At 39.1% G+C, this 20,959-nt stretch overlaps 1 protein-coding gene and 1 pseudogene across 5 annotated transcripts in view; one reads left to right on the top strand and one right to left on the bottom strand.

Annotated features, from left to right (window-relative positions):
* DOCK8 (dedicator of cytokinesis 8) overlaps positions 1 to 4,409 on the bottom strand; it is a 216,620-nt gene extending 212,211 nt beyond the window's left edge. Inside the window, exon 1 of one of the 4 annotated variants that reach the window (XM_079111989.1) lies at positions 2,914 to 4,409. Coding sequence is in view for 1 of the 4 variants with exons in the window: in XM_079111985.1 (XP_078968111.1) it covers positions 2,914 to 2,966 (53 nt within the window). In the remaining 3 variants the exon portion in view is untranslated. The other 3 variants (XM_079111985.1, XM_079111986.1, XM_079111987.1) reach the window with 3 other exon arrangements.
* Positions 4,410 to 14,926: 10,517 nt separating this feature from the next.
* LOC306644739 (small ribosomal subunit protein eS12-like) lies at positions 14,927 to 15,419 on the top strand (annotated as a pseudogene). Its single transcript has one exon. The product of its transcript is annotated as a small ribosomal subunit protein eS12-like (transcript).
* The last annotated feature ends 5,540 nt before the right edge of the window (positions 15,420 to 20,959 follow it).

Here is a 20,959-nt window from a genome sequence, read left to right as displayed (position 1 = left end):
CTACCAAGCTCCTTAGCATAATTCTTCCACCCCCTAAAAAAGTGCTTCAAAAAGGAAAGTAGAAATCTAAGAATAGAAATATGCAATCCATTTTCTTGCCTGAGGATTAGTGAACACATTATATTAGCTTCAACTTGAGAGGGCTCTTCTTGGTCATATTCCATCACACATCTGTCCCACTGAGTGTGTCTGGGATGTCAGCACAGGGATGGAAAGAATATGAGAGAGAACACTAGCCCCAGGAAAGCTCCAATGGGTCATGGGTGTCTCCATGCCCAGTCCACGCTAGTCTCTACTTGGAGAGAGTGCCAACTTCAGCTCTCCTTTCTACCTTTCCTCTTAGGCTCTCAAAAATGATGATTCTAGAATCAGGAAAATGCAAATTTAAACAACACTGAGATTTTTATCTTGCTCCAGTTAGAATGGCAACCCTCAAGAACACAAATAATAATAAATGTTAGAGAGAACATGGGGGAAAAAGAACACTTAAACACGATTGGTGGGAGTGTAAATTAGTACAACCACTATGGAAATCAGTAAGATTCCTTGAGACTATGAATGGAACTACCACACAGCCCAGCTATATTTATCCTCAGGAGGTAAAGTCAGCATTCTGTAGCAACATATGCATACCCATGTTTACAGCAGCACAATTAACAATAGCCAAATTATGAAACCAGACAAAGTTGTCCATGAAGAGATAAATAGATAAGAAAATGTGGCATATGTACACAATATAGTTTTATCCAGCCATAAAGGAGAATGAAATTGTACCATTTGCAGGAAATAGATAGAACTTGAAAGCATTATGTTAAGTGAAATAAGCCAAACTCAGAAAGTAAAGGATTATATATTTTTTTCTCATATGTGGAAGCTGGAGAGAAAAAAGGGGAAAAAGAGGGGTCTCATGAAAACAGAAGGAAGGCCAGTAGAGTAAAGGAAGAGACCAAGGGGGAGGGAGAAGAGAAAGGAAAGGGGAAATACTGGGAAACAAAAGTGACCAAATTATATTGTTCTATTGTGTGCATGTACAAATGTGTATCAATGAATCCCACTATTATGTATAATTATAATGCACCAATAAAAATGATGCTGCTAGAGATGATGATGACAACATTGAACCTGATGGTAACGTTGACAGTGATACTTAATGTTTATTTAATATTTATTCTAAGCAAGGCACTGTAAGCACTTTGTATCTTAATCCTCCCAACAGTCCATAAGAGGCAGGTACTCTGATTATCCCCATTTGACATATAAAGAAATCAAAGTTTGAGAGATTAAATAACAGGCCTGATGTCACACAGTTTACAATAGACAGCCCCTTTACAAGCTAATCTGATTCCAGCCAAGCCTTTATTCCTAAACCTTGGGTTATATCAACCTACAACCTCTTGTAAGATTGCCTAGAAGTTTAATCTGGGTCCTGGCTGCACCCAGCAAATTGACCCCACCCAACCTCACAGTCTTGATCATCTTTCTACCCAAGTCACACTTCTTGACCTAAAATTCATGGGCCAGGGTACAGAGAAGCAGCTACGTGCAAGTGGTATACCCATCAATGACTTTGGTTTGATTTCTTCCGATTCCCCCAAATGAATTGCCCCTCCTGGCACACAACAACCGTGACACCTAATGCAGAAAAAAATATCCCATAAAAAAATCCCTGATATAGTTTATGCCTTCAGACTAATAGCTTTTGGCCTTTATTATTAATATATAGTCCATATTAAAAATTAAATGTTTTTCCAGAGGAAGAAATAGTAAGGTAAAACAAATGTTTTTCACTCACAGCTACCCAGCAGGTGGAAACAAATAAAGTTCTAATAAAGCTCAATATACCCTTTGGAAGTCCTTACCGCTTCCTTATTCTGGACTTCAGATTTCTGGTGACTCAAACTTCATACACTAGCAACACAAAGACAAATTTTACTATGGAACCAGCCCCTAGAGGCTCAACTAAAAGAGTGACAAATCCTAGAGGTGGAAGAGCAGAAGAAAAATCAGTTGACACTTCAGGACAAGTTTCTTATTATCTTTTAACTAGATGGTCTAAATTTCTCAGGCAAACATATCCCCAAATGCTTGTCAGCAGTTTTCAGTGGAGGAAAAACTGCAGTTAAAGCACCTTTTCTGAGAACTTTGGGCAGTAAATGTGCTTGCATTTAGTTTGTGCAGTTTTGATTTTGGACTGGAGGATGAGTTGGGTTTCCTGTGTCCATAGTTCTTTGCCAGAGTGCTAGAAATCTAAAAAATTCAGCTATGGGTCACTCCTTTTTGCTTAGTTAAATGAAGAAATTTTAAAATCACTTTTTCCACTTCACGGTTCCTTTAGACCGGGAAATAAAAATAGCGATGTCATCAGGTGCCAAACTTTATGGAAAAAGAAAACGAAAAGGGAAAGAGCCCTACCCAGGACAACAGGAGTCTTCAAGCAACTGCTTCAAAGCAAAACTCTCACTTTAGCCACTTTGCTTCTTTTCCCTTCTCAGAACTGCCTGAAAGGAAGGAGCAATTTATTAGAAGCTCGGTGGCTAGCCCAACACGGCGGACTCTGCGCCGATCACATCTACCCGCGGGGCCACCTGTCAGAACCCCAAATGGCGCGAGAGAGGCGGGGTCGGGGAGAGGAAGAAAAAAGTTGCTCTGAGAAGGGACACAGGTGGCTGAGAACGACCGGGAGGATTGACATTCTAGGGTAGGACATGGCTGAGCCCAGCTCTCTAGCTCTCGCGCGGCCAGCCACTCCAAGGCAAAAGCCTTGGGACCCGGCGCCGCCGCGCCGCCAGGCTCAGGCGCGCCCCACTGCGGACTCGCAAAGACTTTGCTCGCTTCCATTGCCGGGAGGTAAGAAGCGCTCTGGCACCTGGGGCGGGACGGTCCTCATCCGCTGCACTGCCGGGCGAGTCTTACCTGTTGATCTTGAGCGCAAACGCGCGGCGCTCTGCGCTTGGCAGCGTGGCCATGGCCAGTCGGAGGCTCTGCGGCCTCTAGGGTCTTGGGATACCGAGAGTGGAGACCCGGCGCGCCGCAGAGCTGCTGCAGCGCATGCCGAGTCGGACGCGAGCTTCATCTGTCAGTCCGAGAGGGAAACTTCCGCATTTCCACCTTTGCTGAAATCACCCCGGGGGAGGGCCCAACCTCGGAGCTGAGGCGGCCAGTCCAGCCACCGCCGCCAGGCGCAGCCACCCGCCCGGCTTGGCACGCAGGAGCGGCGGGAGACCAGGGCGTGGACCACGCGGAACGGCCCTCCGGATACTCAGACCGACGCGCGCTCTTCCCAGAGGCCTGACCTCAGGCAGAGAGGAGTGCGGGCTGGTGACCCGGCCACCACGGAGCGCAGGCCGGAAACTCCATCTGCCCGGAGCTGCGAAGCTGCCAGGGAAGTGGGCAAGCGGGGGGAGCCCGTGCCTTCCTCCTGCCGCAGAAAGTTGGCGAGGTCGGGAACCAACGCTGGGACTCTTCAGGATAGACCTTATTAAGACTGGACACCATTCCTTGGAGAAGGCAGTTTAAAAAAAAGAGTTGGTGTAATCTCTTAGGAAAGTAATCAGCTTTTGCAAGCCATAGCTCATCATTCTTCCTGGGGCACTTTAAATGAATACAAGGCGTAAATATTATGAGTCATAAAAACTTTTTTTTTTTTTTTTTTTTTTTTTACACTCTGGGGTAATTTTTTTTCCTCTGGGGAAACCTAACACTCAGCATCCATATGATTCGGGATTACCATGCATCCCTGTTTATTTTGGTTTCAGACTAAAATACCTAAGAAACCCAGCCTTGAACTCAAGGAAGACATCAGAAAGTCCCAATGACCAAAGGGGGAAAGCCAGTGCTTGCTTCAAGTTGCTGGTTTAATTCTAGTTGTACTATACTACTTACTATACTAGTGCACTCTCTATTTGTCCACTTGCCCTTGAAAAATAGTAAAGCAATACATTTTTTGTTCAAAACTGCATAGTCCAGATAGGATAGTCCCAAGCCGTAATTAACTACTGACTGCTTGAAACTACGGTTAATTTGAATTGATGTAGGCTGGAAAATAAATACACATTAGATTTTGGAGATAGTAAGGAAAAATAATGCAAAATATGTTGTTAATGATTTATGAGTTGATCGCATGTCAGAATGGTACTTTGAACACATCATATTAAGTAAATAAAATGCATATTATTAGAAGTAATTTTACCTGTTTTCCCCTTTGTACAATGTGGCTTGTATTAAATATATATTGTATAATCATATAATATGGCTCCCATTTGTGGCCCACATTATTTTCCTATTGGCCAGTGCTGATTCAACACAATCTAATTTGCAACCTGATACTAAAATATCAGTGGCCAGATATTGTTGCTTCTGTTTGGATTCCACTGTATCAATAAATTTTCAGAGCTTAAGTAACTTCCCTTCCCCCATATTAATGCCTTCAAATATATAAGACAAAATTCATAAGTATAACATTACATAAAATACAAAAAAAAAAAAAAGAAAAGGAAGTTTTTGAGGGTAATTTGTTTTTAACTTTCAAAATTCTCCAAAGTATATTTGCTACACTATATTTATGAACAAACATTTGGATAAGAAAACATTTGAAAGAGTAATTCTGTAAATACATCTTCAATCTAGGAATAAATGAATATTTCACTGAAAACATAACTAGAGTTTTTGGTTCAATGTGTACTAAGTCAGCCTTTCAGGTGGGCTTCCTGAAATTTCTGAATGTTTATGATGCACTTTCATGTAGAGCAAAAATATGCTGGTTTCCACACAAACACAAAACCTAATGAGAACATGTCAATTTTTCATAATTCTCAATGAAGGAAACATTTTGGATGGGTAAAGGGAATCATAAAAATCTTCCCTCTTACCTCCCATGTGTTCCACTTAATGTAGTATTTGGTACCTTACTATAGAGGTCAGACCAGTATCATTATCCTCCCCACTCTCAATTCCCTGATGCTTAGAAATGACTCCAAATTTCCTTAAGAGTTGTTTGACAAATCACCATGAATGTGTTACCATTAGTTTAATCAAATGCCTATTTTCAAGCTTTATTTGTTCTTGGACGCATTCCCAGATCACTGGTAAACTGAAAAAAACAGCCACCCAAGTGCCTCTCTTCCTCATTCCCACTGCCTCTTTAGTTCCTTTGTTGAGTGACTATCCTCATAGCTCCCGTCCAAAGTGAACTCTGGAAATCCTCCCTTCATACCCAAAGGCCTCTCTTGGCCTTCCTCTTTGTCTTTATCTTTACGTCATTCAATTTTGCTTTTCATCTTTATAAAATTCCTCCCTTGACTTCTAGGACAGATCATATATCAATTATTCTAAATTTGACTCTAGTTTTCCCCATGCCTTGTTACCTCCCCCCAAAGCCAACCTCTTTCTTTACATCACACCTCACCTATTTTATAACAAGCAACTCCTTTAACCCAAGATCACACACGGTATAGGAAGAGCCATCTCCAGTCTACAGTTTTGCCTATCCCTCAGATAGTTCCACCTAAACATCTTCAGATTCCACACATACAAAACGAAAACTTTCCGTCTCCTCCACCCAACTGGTAGTTAGCTAGTCCTCTATAATCACCCATTTCTGTAGGTGACACTGCTTTCCTATTTCCCAGGTTTTAAAACTTTGGAGTCACCTTAGTGGGGAAAAGCAGGAAATCTGGGCTGTGGCTTCAGTTTTTGGCTAATCCTGTGATCCACAGTGAGTCACAGCCTCTTTGGATCAGAGTCCTTAGATTTGGAATGATTCCATCTACATGCCTCTCTCTGAACTTTGTGAATGTGTCAGCTTTAACTTCATCCTCTCTGTTTACTCTTTAGACCTAATCACTTCCCAAGGCCTGTCATTTACTCTTTTTGTTTTGGTACTAGGGATTGAACCCAGGGGTACTTTACCACTGAACTATCTCCCCAGCCTTTTATTTTTTATTTTGGGACAGGGTCTTACTAAGTTGCCGAGGCTGGCCTCCAGCTTGTGATCCTCCTGCCTCAGCCTCTGGAATTGCTGAAATTAAAAACCTGTGCCACTGTGCCTGGGCCTGTCATTGAAGCTGTAGATGTCACTCCTTTATAAATATCACTGTTCTCATTGTTTCTATTCTGGTCCATAAAGTCACATCTGGATAACAAAAATAAGATTTTAAATGGTTTCCCTGCTACTGCCTCACCTTATTCTAAATGAATCTAACTCTGCTGCTGTATTAAGTTCACTAAAGCACTTGTTTCATCATGCTTCTCCCTGTTTTGTGGTTTCCTGTAGCCTCTTCACATACTAGATGATAGGCCTACACCATGGAGCCCAGTCTGTCCCTTACCCTTCTGTTGGAGCAAGGCATATTTCACTTTTCCCTAGAAGGTGTATTACTCTCTGTCTAGGGCCATCTCTGCTTATGTTATTTACCCTACTGTCCTCAGCCTACATCACCTCTCTCCATCCTTCAAAGTTTGAGTCAACCTCTACCTAAGGAACTGTTTTTTTTTTTTATTATTTTTCAAGTTTGACAGCACCCTTTAATTAGTGTAGATCATCAATAATAAATAGAGACTAGTAGAAAGCAAGCTCCCTTAGGGTAGGACCATAAAGAAAAGGGTGGCTATTTGAATATCGCCTCCCTTCTTCCAAAAATCACTCAAGACCTCCTCAGATTTTCTTTAAATGTCACATTCTGTAACAATGTATTTAATATCCACATACCCCATTCCCTTCTCCTGATGCTTCCTAACTCATTTTCCCTTTTAACATTGTTTCTCTTCCTAGCCTTTATCATGATCAAACATATTATATATTGTATTTATCTACTTTTTAATTTTTTTCATGCTTCTAGCACATAAGTTCCATGAATGCAGAGGTTTTTGTTTGGCTTGTTGCTCTATCTCTAGTTCCTAAAACAAAGCTTGGCATGTAGCAGGTGCTCAATAAACATTTATTGAATAAATGGATAAATAATTGATTCAATATAGAATGCAGACATGCAATAATTCTTTGTTGAAATGAAATTGAGTGGAAGTATCCGAATTTCATGCATCTTTCAGAAGTGAGATCTTTACATTTTATTCTCTTGGTATTTTAGTTGTGCCTTTTAATGGCTTTTTTTGTGTTTATTTCTCGGGCTCTGAAATCAAACCAGCATGTAGGATTATTACTAGCAAGAACATATCTTCGTTGTCATCTTATACTTGGGAGAAGAATCAGAAAGATTTGTGTACTGCTATTTAAAACCAGCCAGAGTTTAGATATTAGAATTTGAACTTCCTAATTTTCTCCATGTCATTCCTTGTCTTGTCATGAGAAATCTGTAAATATAAAAAGAATAGAGATTAAGAAATATTTCTTTAAAAATTATCCTAGTGGGTCTGGGAGTGCAGCTCAGTGGCAGAACACTTGCCTAGTTTGCACAAGACCCTGGGTTCAAAGCCCAGCACCAAAAAAAGAAAAATTATCATAGTCCCTATCATAGTACATGTACATATTATTAATAATTCATATGTATATGCTAATACATTACAGTATTGTAAATATAAGGTTTTAAGGCATATTATAATATACAATGCTGTATTTTATAGAAATGTTTATACCATAGCACTCTGTCACTAAAAGGATGTTGGATTAATTCGCTGATGAATGAATGAATGAATGAATGAATGAACTCATTATCATTCATGTACTTATATTCATTCTCCAAACAATCACCAGTGTTTACCTATGTCAGGCACTGTGCTAGGTGATGGTAGGGACAAAACAAGGACAATATTTATTCTCCGACTTTGTGGAACTCACGGTCTAGGAATAAGACCCATGTGAAGAAGGCAAGAGAAGTCTCAGGCTCTTTATGTCAGTACCAGAATCTTTTTCTGTCCAGAATTGTGGGAGAGCAAGGAAGCTCAGAGAGGAAATGACATTACTGTGGAGAGGGTGGCAGCAGAGAGATTGACAGTGAGCAAGAATATGTGTGCTGACACAGTGACACTGGAACAGGGTCTTAAAGGCAAAGAGAAGTGTGTTGAGGATAGTCCATGCAGAAAAGACACTACATGCAAAGAAGGGAGACAGGAGACACCAATGCACATCCAGGGAAAACCAAGTCTTGAAGGTGGACAGGCCGAGTGCGAGGGCCCATCAAAGAATTCAGTTTTGATCCCACAGGCTTCTGAAGACCACCAAATGTGTTTCCACATCTAAGCCACTGTCTCTTGGGAGAGACCTCTTGCCCACTGGCTGTCCAGGATGAAGAAGCTACTGAGGCCCAGGAGAGGAAGGGACAGTGGGTGGTGAGATTAAGCCTCCTAGGTCCAGCACTGCCGTCCCTCCCTTCCCCGACTGGCACACACACACTGGATGCTAATGAAGAAATGAACAGCTCTTTGCAGGAATGCTCCCAAAGTCATGTCTCATAGAGGAGTGGGGACTTGTAGGGGACAGAAAATCAGGTGCTGGTCCTCTAGCCTGGGTACGTTTGCTCCTTATTAGAGAACCATGTGGCTATGGTCGTGCTCTTCTCATCTCCCCAGGCTCTCTGCCTTCCCTCAGGCCTATTTACCCACTACCCCATCAGTCTACTTTTTCTCCCCAAAGAAAGAGTCAATTATCCATCCTTTGGTTGGAAAGAACCAACCAGTTATATTCAGATAACTTCCCAGGCATCCAGTAAATGACTTCTTCCCTGCCCTATTTCCTGCTATGGCTGTGGAGGGCTGAGTTAGGTTCTCACCCATACTTGGGTAGATTCAGTGGTGGGCTTCTATTCAAGGCTGCAACTTGTAATGTATCATGCTGCTCTCCCCGCCCTTTCCATTGCAGCCATTTTCCACGCCTCCCAACTACTGTCAATCTGTGAACATCCTAGCTAGCTATTGGTTCATCAGTCAGCTTGCAAGTATCCTTCCCCGTTATTGGTCCCCTGTTAGCCCGGTGGAACTCAACTGCTTCACGGTAGCTACCCCGCCACCTTTTCTCATGCTTTCTCTCCCCCGACTCTCTTTCTCCTCCTCACTTTTCCATTCTCTCTATGTGCCCTTTCTCTTTCCTTTCTCTTTTTTCCTCTCATTTTCTCTCTTACCCTGCAGGGAGACACTCTGCTTAATAAACTCCCTTATGTTATTCCCTGTGTCCAGCCTGGTTTTCCTGGGATCCCTTACATAACTGACAGTCTTCTGAGGAAAAAAAAAAAAATCTTAATTTCCTTCTGGAGACTTCCAGCAAGTCTACATGAAAAAATCATATTCTTCTCATTAATTTATTTTGATAAATTATTAATATTGACCTCAGGCCAAAAAAGAAGTTCTTGCCCACCCTCTCTCACCTCCAGGAACATTACAAAGCTGTCAACGCACTAGAATATTTTCTTCCAGTCTTTTATCCCTATGTATATTAAATGTGTATATTTTTCTGCTACAGCCACATTGCTATAGAGTTTCTATTTTGCATTTTACAATTATTTATATGTATTATTTCCCATGCCAGTTTTGTTACTGAATTCATTATTTATATGTCCTTTACCTTCATCTTGATGCCTTTAAACATTTATTTTGTCCTTTTGCTATATGAGTTTGCATGTCACCACTAGTTCTGAGGAATGAAGTAGGTATAACAGATACAGACTGGGTGTATCAATCCAGCATCCATTCCCCCCATTTCTGGGAATAGCAACTCCATTTCCTATGGAGAAATATGCTTCCTACATTTTTAGACTGTGGTTTGGGTGGAGCTTCCTCCTCCCTGAGCACCAGAGGTGAGTATCCAACCCAAGCCTGGTCCATCAGAGCATTATCAACCCGTCCTTCATAATTAGGCTAGAGATCAATGAAAGCAGGGAAACTCATACCCAGAATTCTTGTTGGAAGTTTATGGAACAGTCTTTCTCATTCCACTGAGAACAACATAGGAGAAGATAAGCCTGGAGTTGCAGCAGCCTTCTACCCCACCAGGGAGAGTTGTCCCAAGTGGAAGACAGTGTGGCTGACAGGTAAGGAGGAGAGAGAGATTCCTGATTAATTCCATTGACAATGTATTTAATAATCTTCCATTGATTGTATATATATGATTTATACAACTATGCTCTTGCCTGGGAGGAGGTAGGTTAATGTAATTATTGAGAGTTTGAGTTCTGAAGTCAAATCACCTGGATTCCCATTCTGACTCACTACTTGCTGAGTGACTTTTAGCACGTTAATATCTCTGCATTAATCTTCTTCACCTGTAAAATGGGGTTCATAGTGGTGCCTCTTTCATGAGATAAAAAAATGATCTAGTAATGTACAGCATTTATGGCAAATGACATGCCAGTTTTCTATTATCATGACTTATATCCATTAGTAATTCCTGTAGCAATAAGACACAAAAACTCCAATTGAAAATGACTTAAGTGTTAAATATCCAAGTTCGTTATGTAAGTAAATCATAGGAAGACGGTTCAGAATGGGGTGAGCAGCTTAACAATACCATGGAGAGCTGAGGCCTTCTGCCACCCTTAGCACATTGACTTTTGATCATTATTCTATGAACTTGTGACTATGAGATGATTCCCATGACTCTGAGCAGCCATCACATACACACCAGCATCACAAAAAGGAAGACAGAAGGAGGCCAAGACTTTCTCCATGTGAGGCTCTACCTTCCCCAGAAGTCCTCCAGGGAATTTTTCTAGGGTATTCACTGACCAGAAATAAGTCAGATGTCCCTCCTTAGCTGCAGAGGGTGCTTCGGAAAGAAAGAGTATTTGGGAAAGAGGAGTGGATAAAGAGGTGTGGCTCAAAATGATTCTGATTTGTTCTTTTGGGCTACCAAAACAAGAGGAACAAGGAGAACAGTTGTATAGATAGTGAACAGCCTGCCATATATATATATATATATATATATATATTTATATTTTTATATATTTTTTTTTTTTTTTTTTTTTTTTTTTTTTTTTTTGTGATGCTGGGAATTGAACCCATGGCCTTGTGCTTGCAAGGCAAGCACTTTACCAACTGAGCTATCTCCCCAGCCCCTGCCATATCTTTTTTTTAATGAAAAAATTAAATGAGGGTTGTGGCTCAGTGGTAGAGCACTTGCCTAGCATGTGTGAGGCACTAGGTTCAATTCTCAGTACCGCATATAAATAAATGAATAAAATAAAGGTCCATCAACAACTAAAATTATATATAAAAATAATTTTAAAAAATGAAATGAGATAAAGGGCATAAAGCACAGAGTACACTGGTGAACATGGAGTATGGTCTCAAACATGTTGCCTGTGATTTTTTATTATCATTAAAACATGCACATGTTTTTGCATGTTTATTATTATTTCCTCATAACAATTTCCCAGAAGTAGAATTTAATGAGGCCAAAAGTGGTAAACTCCTGCCAAGTGTCTTAATCTAATCAGGAGGAAATAGTAGACAAACTTAACTTGAAGGACATTCTACTAAACAACTGCTTATATTCTTTTGAAAAATGTCATTATCAAGAGACACAAAGAAAGGCTGAGGAACAGATTGAAGGAGACTAAAGAGACAGGACAATGAAAGTAACCAGGGGTCCTAGAATGGATTTTAGATCAATAAAAAGTGCTGAAATGTATTATTGGGACAATTAGAAAAATCTGTATACAATCAAATCTGTGCATTTATATTTCCCGAATGTGATACTTATACCACAACTACATAAGAGAATACCCTTATTCTTAGGAGCCGCATACTAAATTACTTAGGGTAAAAGAGGCAGCACTGTATAATTTTTTTTTTGTTTTTTGTTTTTAGATATAGAACACAGTAGGATGTGTTTTGACATATTATGTGTACATGAGCACTGTATAATTCTTATAACTCATATGATCAACAATGATGATATTGATATTTTAATAATATTGACATTAAAATAAAACTAAATACAGTAATAATAAAATAATTAAAAATCGATGAATATAGATGAAAAGTAAGCAAAAATTTGTGCTGTGTATGTTCACAAAATTGAAAGTTTAAGATGAAATTTCACAAACCTAATTTTGACCTTGGTTGATGTGTACCAATTTATAATCAATACTATAAGAGATTTACTTCACAGCACCCTCATTAACAGTGAGCATTGTCTTTTTTTCATTTTTGCAACTTTTTTTTTTTTTTTTTGCAGTGCTGGGAATTGAACCCAGGACCTTGTGCTTGTGAGGCAAGCACTCTACCAACTGATCTATATCCTCAGCCCCATTTTTGCAACTTTAATAGCCTAAAAATGTTTTATGTGTTTATTAGGCAAATTGAATATTTTTCATGTTATTTCACTGCATAGTTGTATTTTTTTATTGTGTCTTTATCTTTTCCCATTTGTCTCTTAGGGTCTTAGTGATTTTTCTTACTGATTCATGTTCACCTTTTAAGTAATGTTACCAGTCTGGGGTATCTATGATCTTATTAAATATCTTGAGCCATTTGGAGAAGAGGTTTGCAGAATCTTTAGATATTTCACTTCCCCTGATGCCTGTCAATATTAGACCACAGTTTGTATGAAGTTTTGAAAATTTTTTTGCCTATTTTAGTGTTACCCAATATTCTTCCAGACCACTTTATCCCAAACCAGGCCCCTGCATAGTACCTTAATAATTCAGGTGTCATGACAGCACAGGGTACTTTCAAAAGAAGGAAAAGCCACATGGTGGTCTCTGGACAGACTTGCCTCTCAGTCCTTCCTGTTCCTTTACATATGACGACTGTGCAGGACCACAGGTCATCATCCCATTACACTATCCAACTGTGTGGTTTCTGTGACTCTTATAAAAATGTAGAGGTAGGTACTGGTACAAAGTAAGGGGTAGAAATTGGACATTAGATCCAGGAGGACATTACTGCCACATCCCCATACCTATGCCTCCACCCCTTAAGTGATGATAAGATTAAAGTTCTCAAACTTTGGAAGTCTCAAAATTACCTGTAAAGCTAATAGCAAGCACAGAAATCCAGCCTCCTTGAAATAGGCCAAGGCATAGACCCCTTTATGTTTGCCAAGTTTTCCAGGCTGTCTGTTATACGCCAAAGCTTGAGAACCATTGTTCTCAAAACCATCGAACCATCAAATAATTTGAAAATGTCCCCAAAAGTCTGATTAAAAATTTTATTGGCTGAAATTCTAACTTGGATTTCTAAAAAGAGATGGGAGGAATGATTTGTAAAAATGGTAGACAAAATGGGTAATTTGAGAGGTAGGGTACACAAAATAGGGATAAGAATTCAGAAAGGAAAGGCAGAAGACCAAAATGGAGTTTTGGTACAGGCTGCATACTATAGAAACTAAGGATTCTTGCTACAAAACCTAACAATAACATTGTTTAACAATAAACTTTAAAAAAAACCCAAATATAAATACCATGTAACCCCTGTGGTGAACATATGACTGGTAGATGAAATTAAAACCCATCTTTATTAGGTTTTCCCATGCCTCGTCAAAGAGCATGCAGCGTGTGTGTGTGGTGGTGAGGGTCATCTTTGCCTTTACAGTAAGGAAACTTGGGCAGATCCCATGACTTTTCTCTTAGGTAACAATCCTTATTGCAAACATGTTTTAAAGTCCGAGACCAGAATATTTGGTTAAGGTATTCATCACAACTCCACCTTATCTGTAATGGCAAATCTTCCCCTAGGGCGGGGGTGTGCTCCAGGCAGTCAGTGTACAATAGGAATGAAGAGGAAGAATGCACAGTTGGCTTCTCTGCACTTTGTGCCACTTCTCTTTTTGTCTCCCTCCTGATACTGGCTGGCTTTCTGAGCCACTGAGACTGGAGGAACAGTAAGGAACAAAAAAAAAAAAAAAAAAAAAAAAAAGAAACTTCTTATGAAACTGACACTATTGTAAGTTGGCTTTGCACTTTCTGTGGGTAATTTGAGAGGTAAGGTTCAAATTCATATTCAAAGCTGATTCTTTGGGGAGGGGACTTGTTTTTGTTTTTTAAAGATTGTTTTCCTGAAGACTTGTATAGATAATTTAAATTTAGCCTGGTTCATAAATTTCTATTCCTAGTGTTTAATTGTGGATAATTTACAACCCCTCTTCAGTTTCCAGTGGCTAGGGTTTCCTGCTCTCAAATCAACCCTACTGGACAGGACCCCCAATGAACCTTGGCTGCTTAGGATGGCTGTGAGCTGCTTCTGAGCCACTGAAAATATTCATAAACTCCTTGACCTGAGGATCCTACTTGATTTCAATGCAACCTCTACCCTGGTGCTCCAGGCTGTGTTAGCCTCCTTAGGCTGGAGTTGGGAAGGATCTTCTGAGCCTCTCAGCTGCAGGAAAAAGGCCACTTCAAGCTCTCTGAAAGGTGTCTGAGAAGCCTTGGAAGGAAGTGGTAGTTCTCCCTCATTTATCCCTTCCCCAACCCTGGCCACAGGCAGAAGTAGAAACTTGCCTTGGTAAAAGCCTCTTCAAAAATCTATGGGATCCAAGAGTCATGGAAATGGTTCTCAGAATTTCCATACAAGCAATTCTGAAATGGTGATTTGGTTTTGGATCATCATATTTTAAAAATTTGGTCATCCCAGTGAAACTAATATTTCAATATTCTCTATCTGTAACTTTAGATAACTTGCCATTAAGCCATATTTATTTAGAGAGGCTATAATTTGGGGCATTCTGTCCTTTATTGGGAATCTCTTGGAGAAAGAAACAGATTATTGGAAAATGATAGGCATTTCGTGCTATATTTTAAAAATTATTTCATTATTAAAATTTTATTTCAGTGTATCACATACACAGAGGCAAGTGCACAGTGATAAGTGTGTACTTATCTTAATGAAATGAACAGAGCAAACACTCCTATGAAACAAGGATACAAAGCAAGAAAGAGAACAAACCAGAACATACCAGCTCCAGAAGTCCCATATGCCTTGTTAGTTCAGTTTCTTCAAAGGTAATGAATATCCTGACTATGAAAACCATAAATAGCTCTTTCCCTGCTGCCGCCGAGTCACACAGAAGCGGAATCTCGAGTTTGTTCAAGATTCGGCTTCACACGTAACCCACGGCCATGACGGAGGAAGGCATTGCTGCTGGAGGTGTAATAGACGTCAATACTGCTGTACAAGAGGTGCTAAAGACTGCTCTCATTCACGATGGCCTTGCACGTGGAATTCACGAAGCTGCCAAAGCCTTAGACAAGCGCCAGGCCCATCTGTGTGTGCTTGCATTCAACTGTAATGAGCCTTTGTATGTCAACTTGTGGAGGCCCTTTGTGCTGGGCACCAAAATCAACCTAATTCAGGTCGATGACAACAAGAAACTAGGAGAATGGTAGGCCTTTGTAAAATTGACAGACAGGGCAAACCCCAGAAGTGGTTGGTTGCAGTTGTGTAGTGGTTAAGGACTATGGCAAAGAATCTCAGGCCAAGGATGTCATTGAAGAGTACTTCAAATGCAAGAAATGAGCAAATAAAGTTTTCATTCACATTCCTTAAAAAAAAACAAAAAACATAAACAACTTTCTCTTCTTTCAAGTTTTATGTAAGTGGAATCTTTTCTGTCCAATTTACACTCATGAAATTTAACCAATAGTCTTTCCCCTACTTGGAGAACATTCTTTCTCATTATTGTGTGACCATGGTATGAACATAGCTGGACAATTAATATTCAGTTAGTGGGTCTCTTCTATCAAGTGTCACTCAAAGGCTTCCTTCTATAGGAGGACACTCAACTCACTCTAAAGACTTGCATTGGTTGTCAAGATAAAGCAGTTAAACACTTTTCAATTAAAAAACTCTATATACCAAGTTGAGTACTTTCAGGAGAAAGTACTAAAGTACTCAACTTATTTCTTCCTACTCATTGTATTTTATTCCATCAATCTGCTCTTATAATTTGGCTAACTTGAAGTCATAGAATGTTTGAAGTGGAGAGAACCACATCTTTTGAGAAATTGTGCATAAATTCTACTAACAGTTGCATGAATCTCTATTTCCGTGGGAATTGTAATAAGAAGTTTTATCACATAGGTTGAAGAAAAATTGCAGCAGATCAATTTACAGTAATAACTGGGGATACTAAATACTTTTTTGAATATTTCTTGCACTATATTTTATGTGGTGAATTTTTTCCAATTAAAATGTAAGGTTTCAAAGCAGGAAAGAATTTCATCTGAGAATAAGACAACTTTAGCGTATATTTAATAAAATTCACATTTTAAAATTTTGCAATGAAATTTGGTATTTGGAAAATTTGTCAGCATTTGCTTCATGAATTAATACCCACCCTTCAGTTTAAAATGTGAATGTTAAAATAATATCAATACTTTGAATAATAAATGAAAAGCACTAAAGACTTTTCTTATGAAATCCTATTAGACAAGTGCTCAAAATCACATTATTTAAAATGAAAAGATATTTTAATTCAAACAGAGATTTATGTATGATTTCATTCATTCAAAAATATTTGTGAGCACCTGCTAAGCACCAGGCATTGTACTAGGCAATAGACATGTCACATGATTAAAAGGAATATTGCCACAGTCCTCAGAAGTCTATAGTCTAGTGTCATTAAGGAATAGATAAAATAACAGAACATTTATATACAGAGTAAGTATGGTTTTGATAGGGCAAAAAAAGATTCTTTATGTGCTATGGGAACAAACGGAAGGTACCCAATGGGAGATCATAGAATATTTCCCCCCCAAAAATAATATCTAATGTTGATAAGAAGGTAACCAGGCTCAGGCTAGAAGGGAAAGTGATATAGACATTTGAAAAGGCATTGAAAAGGCTCTGAAGCAACTGGATGCCATTGACTGGTATAGTAAATTTAGTATAGGAAACTGCATTGAAAAAGAAGGGACTATAATTAAATGAGCTGGGGACATGAAAATGAACACTCATAAAATCTGGAGAGAAGTCATCATTAAGACAGCACAGTGGAGAGGAAAGGGGTTGGGAGTCAGGGTGGTTTGGATGGAAACCCTAGCCTCAGCACTAATAAATGAGTGAAATTGAACAAGCCCTTTAACTTTATAGAGTCTCAGCTTCCCGTGTGTAAAACAGGAACAAAAACATGGATACTATTGGATTACAGGAAGGATTAAATAGGATATATGCATATAAAATTGCCTAGCCTGGTGCCTAGCGCATACTGAACACTCAAAAATTGGAGACCTTTTAAATTTCAAAAGAAAAACAGCTGTAAAGTCAAGATCATTAGTACCTTGCAAGTAGGATGAATTTTTGTAAGATCCCTTTACCTGTAGTCAAAGCTACTAGTAGTTAGCGTTTCCTTTCAGTTGACAGGTGAGCAATAAAAGTGAATAAAGTTGCAGTTCCTCAGATGAAAGAACAAGTCATAGTTGTAATTTCTGTTCCCTGGACACAGTTGTTGATTGGATACACTAAGTGTGGGCATAGCCAGTGCCAGATTAAAAGCAGGCCTGCTTGTTTCCAAACACACCTGAGCCAGTTTTAGCTCCCTTGTAAAAATACAAAATAGATTTCTGAGTAAAGATGATTGATTAAATATAAGCCTGTATTTTCATTCCTAAGCCCTGGTAAAATGATAGCAAAGGGGTTGTTTTTTAAGGCAAAACTCCTCAATGATGATGAGATTAGAAAGGAAGATGAGAACAATACGATTTTGGAATTTAGAAGTCATATAGATGAAGAGGTGAAATTTAATAGACCCGAGATAGTTGATTACTAAAGTTGTCCTGGAGAAAGCTGGGAAGTTCCTGATTGCATCATAGACCTCACGAAAGGCTTAGGAATGTCAAGTGCCTCTGGAAAAGGGGATAAAGGTCAGGTTAGAAATAGGGGGAGTGAGTTATAAGTCTGTTTAAGAAGTACTTTCTACCCATAGTTATTTTTAAGTTTATTTCTTGAGGATGTATATGATAGTGAGGTTCACTGTGGTGTACAAGGGAGAAAAGATCAATTGAAGGAAGGGAGCAGGGTTTGGGGATAGGGAAGGGGAAGGAGAGGTACTAGGATCAGAATTAGAATAAGATATATTCTGTACTTGTATAATTATGTCAAAATGGATTCTACTTCCATGTATAATTAAAGAGAACCAATTAAAAAAAAAAAAAAAAAAAAAAAGAAGTACTTAGATGATCCCCAGCAGGGAAAAAATGGCTAGAACCCCAGATTTTCTCTGCAATCCTACATAACCAGAAAACAGCCCCTCCCCTAACCCGGTAGAGGAAGGAGAAGGTAAAAAAAAAAAAAAGGAAGATCCCTTTGTGGGGAATACTTAGCACTTCTGGGGATGGTGTTCAGTGATATAAGTGGGGAGAGTTCAGTGGACACTTACGGAAATATTTATAACCCAATAAAATCCCAAGTCTTTTACCTCCATTCTAAGCCCAGATGCTAGAGATCAGAAATTCATCTCTGGGGTATCTAAACATTGGCAGAGGAAAGACATGAAGCTACTGATGTCAAGACTTCTCCAATTAAATCTCCCAGCCAGGTGACCCCAACAGAAGTTTTACCAGTGGAATCAGAACTTCCAAGAAGCTTTTTTAGTACCTCACTCCTAAATTTGAGTGGACAGCCAAAGATTATCAGATATTTAAGGAAAACCTGACATGAAAGGTACAGACCAAAACAAGCAAAGCAATTTGGGAGTAACCAAGAGTATGATGGGAGAAGAAAACGATTGCTAATTCTCCACAGAGGGGTCAAAGGAGATATGGCACCCAGGAAACAGTAAAAGTTATTTTAAAAAGGAACATTCCTTAAATGTAAGGAACAAAAAGAGGGAAAGTTTTAAAAATGAATGAACAATTCAAAGACGGTTTGGGTGATAAATTCGAACCAATATCCCAAAAAGCAGAGGAAAAGATAAAGAGATGTAGAGAAGAGTTAGCAAAAGACAAAATTAGAGGACCAGACTCAAAAGGTCAACATCTGTACAAGAGAAGTTTCACAAAGAGCAACAGGGAGAATGGAAGAGAGGAAATTGTCAATAAAGCAATTCAAGAAAATCCAAGGACATGAGTTTGCAGACTGTGAGGGTCTATTGAATGGCCAGATAATGGATGGAATTAGACCCAAGGCATCTAATTGTGCAATTTCAAATCACTGGTTAATTAGTTTGCTGGGATTGCCATAACAAAATACCACAGGCTAGGTGGCTGAAACAATAGAAGTTTATTTTCTTACAGTTCTGAAGTCTAGAAATTCAAGATCAAGGCATCAGCAGGTCTGGTTTCTTCTCTGTCCTTGGCTTGCAAATGGCTGCTTGCTTGCTGTGTCTTTACATGATCTTCTCTTGGTCAATGCTATATGCCTTAATCTCTTTCTCTAAGAAGAACCCCAGTCATTTGGATTAAGGCCTGCCCATAGGACTTCACCTCAATTACTTCTTTAAAGGTTTTGTCTTCAAACACAGTCATATTCTGAGATACTATGGGTTAGGGTTTCAACATGTGAATTTTGAAGCATGCAATTCAGCTCATAAAAACTGGGAACAAAGTGAGAAACCTAAAAGTTTCTGCGATAGGTCAGGAGATAATTAAAAAATTTTAATGCTTATAAAAAATCAAAGCTTATGCCTTTGACTTTATTGAGAGAAAGAATTTTATTTGAATGATTTTTATAAATCAACTGAAGATCTAAGACAACTGGTTAATTCAGGTCCTACTAATATATAGGACATACAAAATTTAAGTTTAGTCTGATACCAATGAATGACTCACCATTTCTCTTGACTTCCAGGCTGGTCAGGATACTGTGTCATATACCTAACAATGTATTAGAATTGAAATCTCATTCTTAAGTTGTTCATGTGCATATGAACAAGGGTCAAAAGTCAAGCAAGTAATTTATGGGGAAAAAAGCTGTTTGTCTGTAAACAAAGACAGAAAGCAGCTCCGTAGTTATCTAAGACCTGAGATGGAGAGGAGATCCATAGTAAACAGACACAAAGGAACCTTTTGGGACAATGGAAGTGTTCTAAAACTGAATTGTGGTTACCGTCGCACAACTTTATAATTATATTAAAACATTGAATTATACACTTAAGACGGGTACTAGGTAAATTATACCTCAATAAATCTGTACTTTTATTTAAATTAAATTAAATTAATTTATTGCAGTACTGAGGATTAAATCTCAGGGTGCTCTACACTGACTGAGCTACATCCCCAGACCTCTTTTTAAATTCTGAGAGATGGTCTTGCTGAATTGTCCAGAATGGCCTTGAACTTGCAATCCTCTTGCTCAGCCTCCCAAGTCACTGGAATTAGAGTTGTCTGCCAGTGCACCCAAATAAAGTTGTAATTAAAAAAAAAAAAAGAATGGATAATAAAATTAGTGGACTAAGATATGATTTTTTTTTTAAAACCCAGAAAGCTTTGGATGCAGCTCATTGGCAGAGCACATGTCTAGCATGTATAAGGTTCTGAGTTCCATCCCCAGTACCACAAAAAAGGAGAGAGAAAGAAAAAAAAAAGCAAGCAAACTACTCTCATAACTTCAAAGTATCTCCCATTAAGAACTTATTAACTACACTGGAGAAACAGTACCTTTGTGGTGAGGACACCTGATAGATGCTCCTTTAACCATGTGAACGAAGTTAACATGTATGGTATTCACGTAGGTAAATATGATGTACTAAAGTCATGCAGAGAAAGATAAGACATCAGTTTGTGGCATCCCTACTACAAATGTGTAGCATAAATCTAATCATGAGAAAACGTAAGATGAACCCAAGTTGAGGGACAGTCTACAAAATTACTGACCAGAATCTTAAGGGAAGTCAGGCATGGTAGAGTGTGCCTCTAGTTCCAGCTACTTAAGAGCAAAGGCAGGGACAGGAGGATCTTTTGAGCCTGGGAGTTTTAAGTTTGAGACCAGCCGCAACACACGGATAGCACAGATAGAACCTGCCGGGGGAGGGGGGGGTGCAGAAGGAAGGAAGAAGGAAGAAAAAGACAAACTGAGTAATGTCCCTGATTGAAGTAGAATGAAATGAAACAATTAAATGTGGCTTCCTGGGTTGGTTCTT

Source organism: Sciurus vulgaris, assembly GCF_902686455.1.
Source record: "Sciurus vulgaris genome assembly, chromosome: 15".
NCBI lineage: Eukaryota > Metazoa > Chordata > Mammalia > Rodentia > Sciuridae > Sciurus > Sciurus vulgaris.
This window is presented reverse-complemented; position numbering and strand designations above follow the sequence as displayed.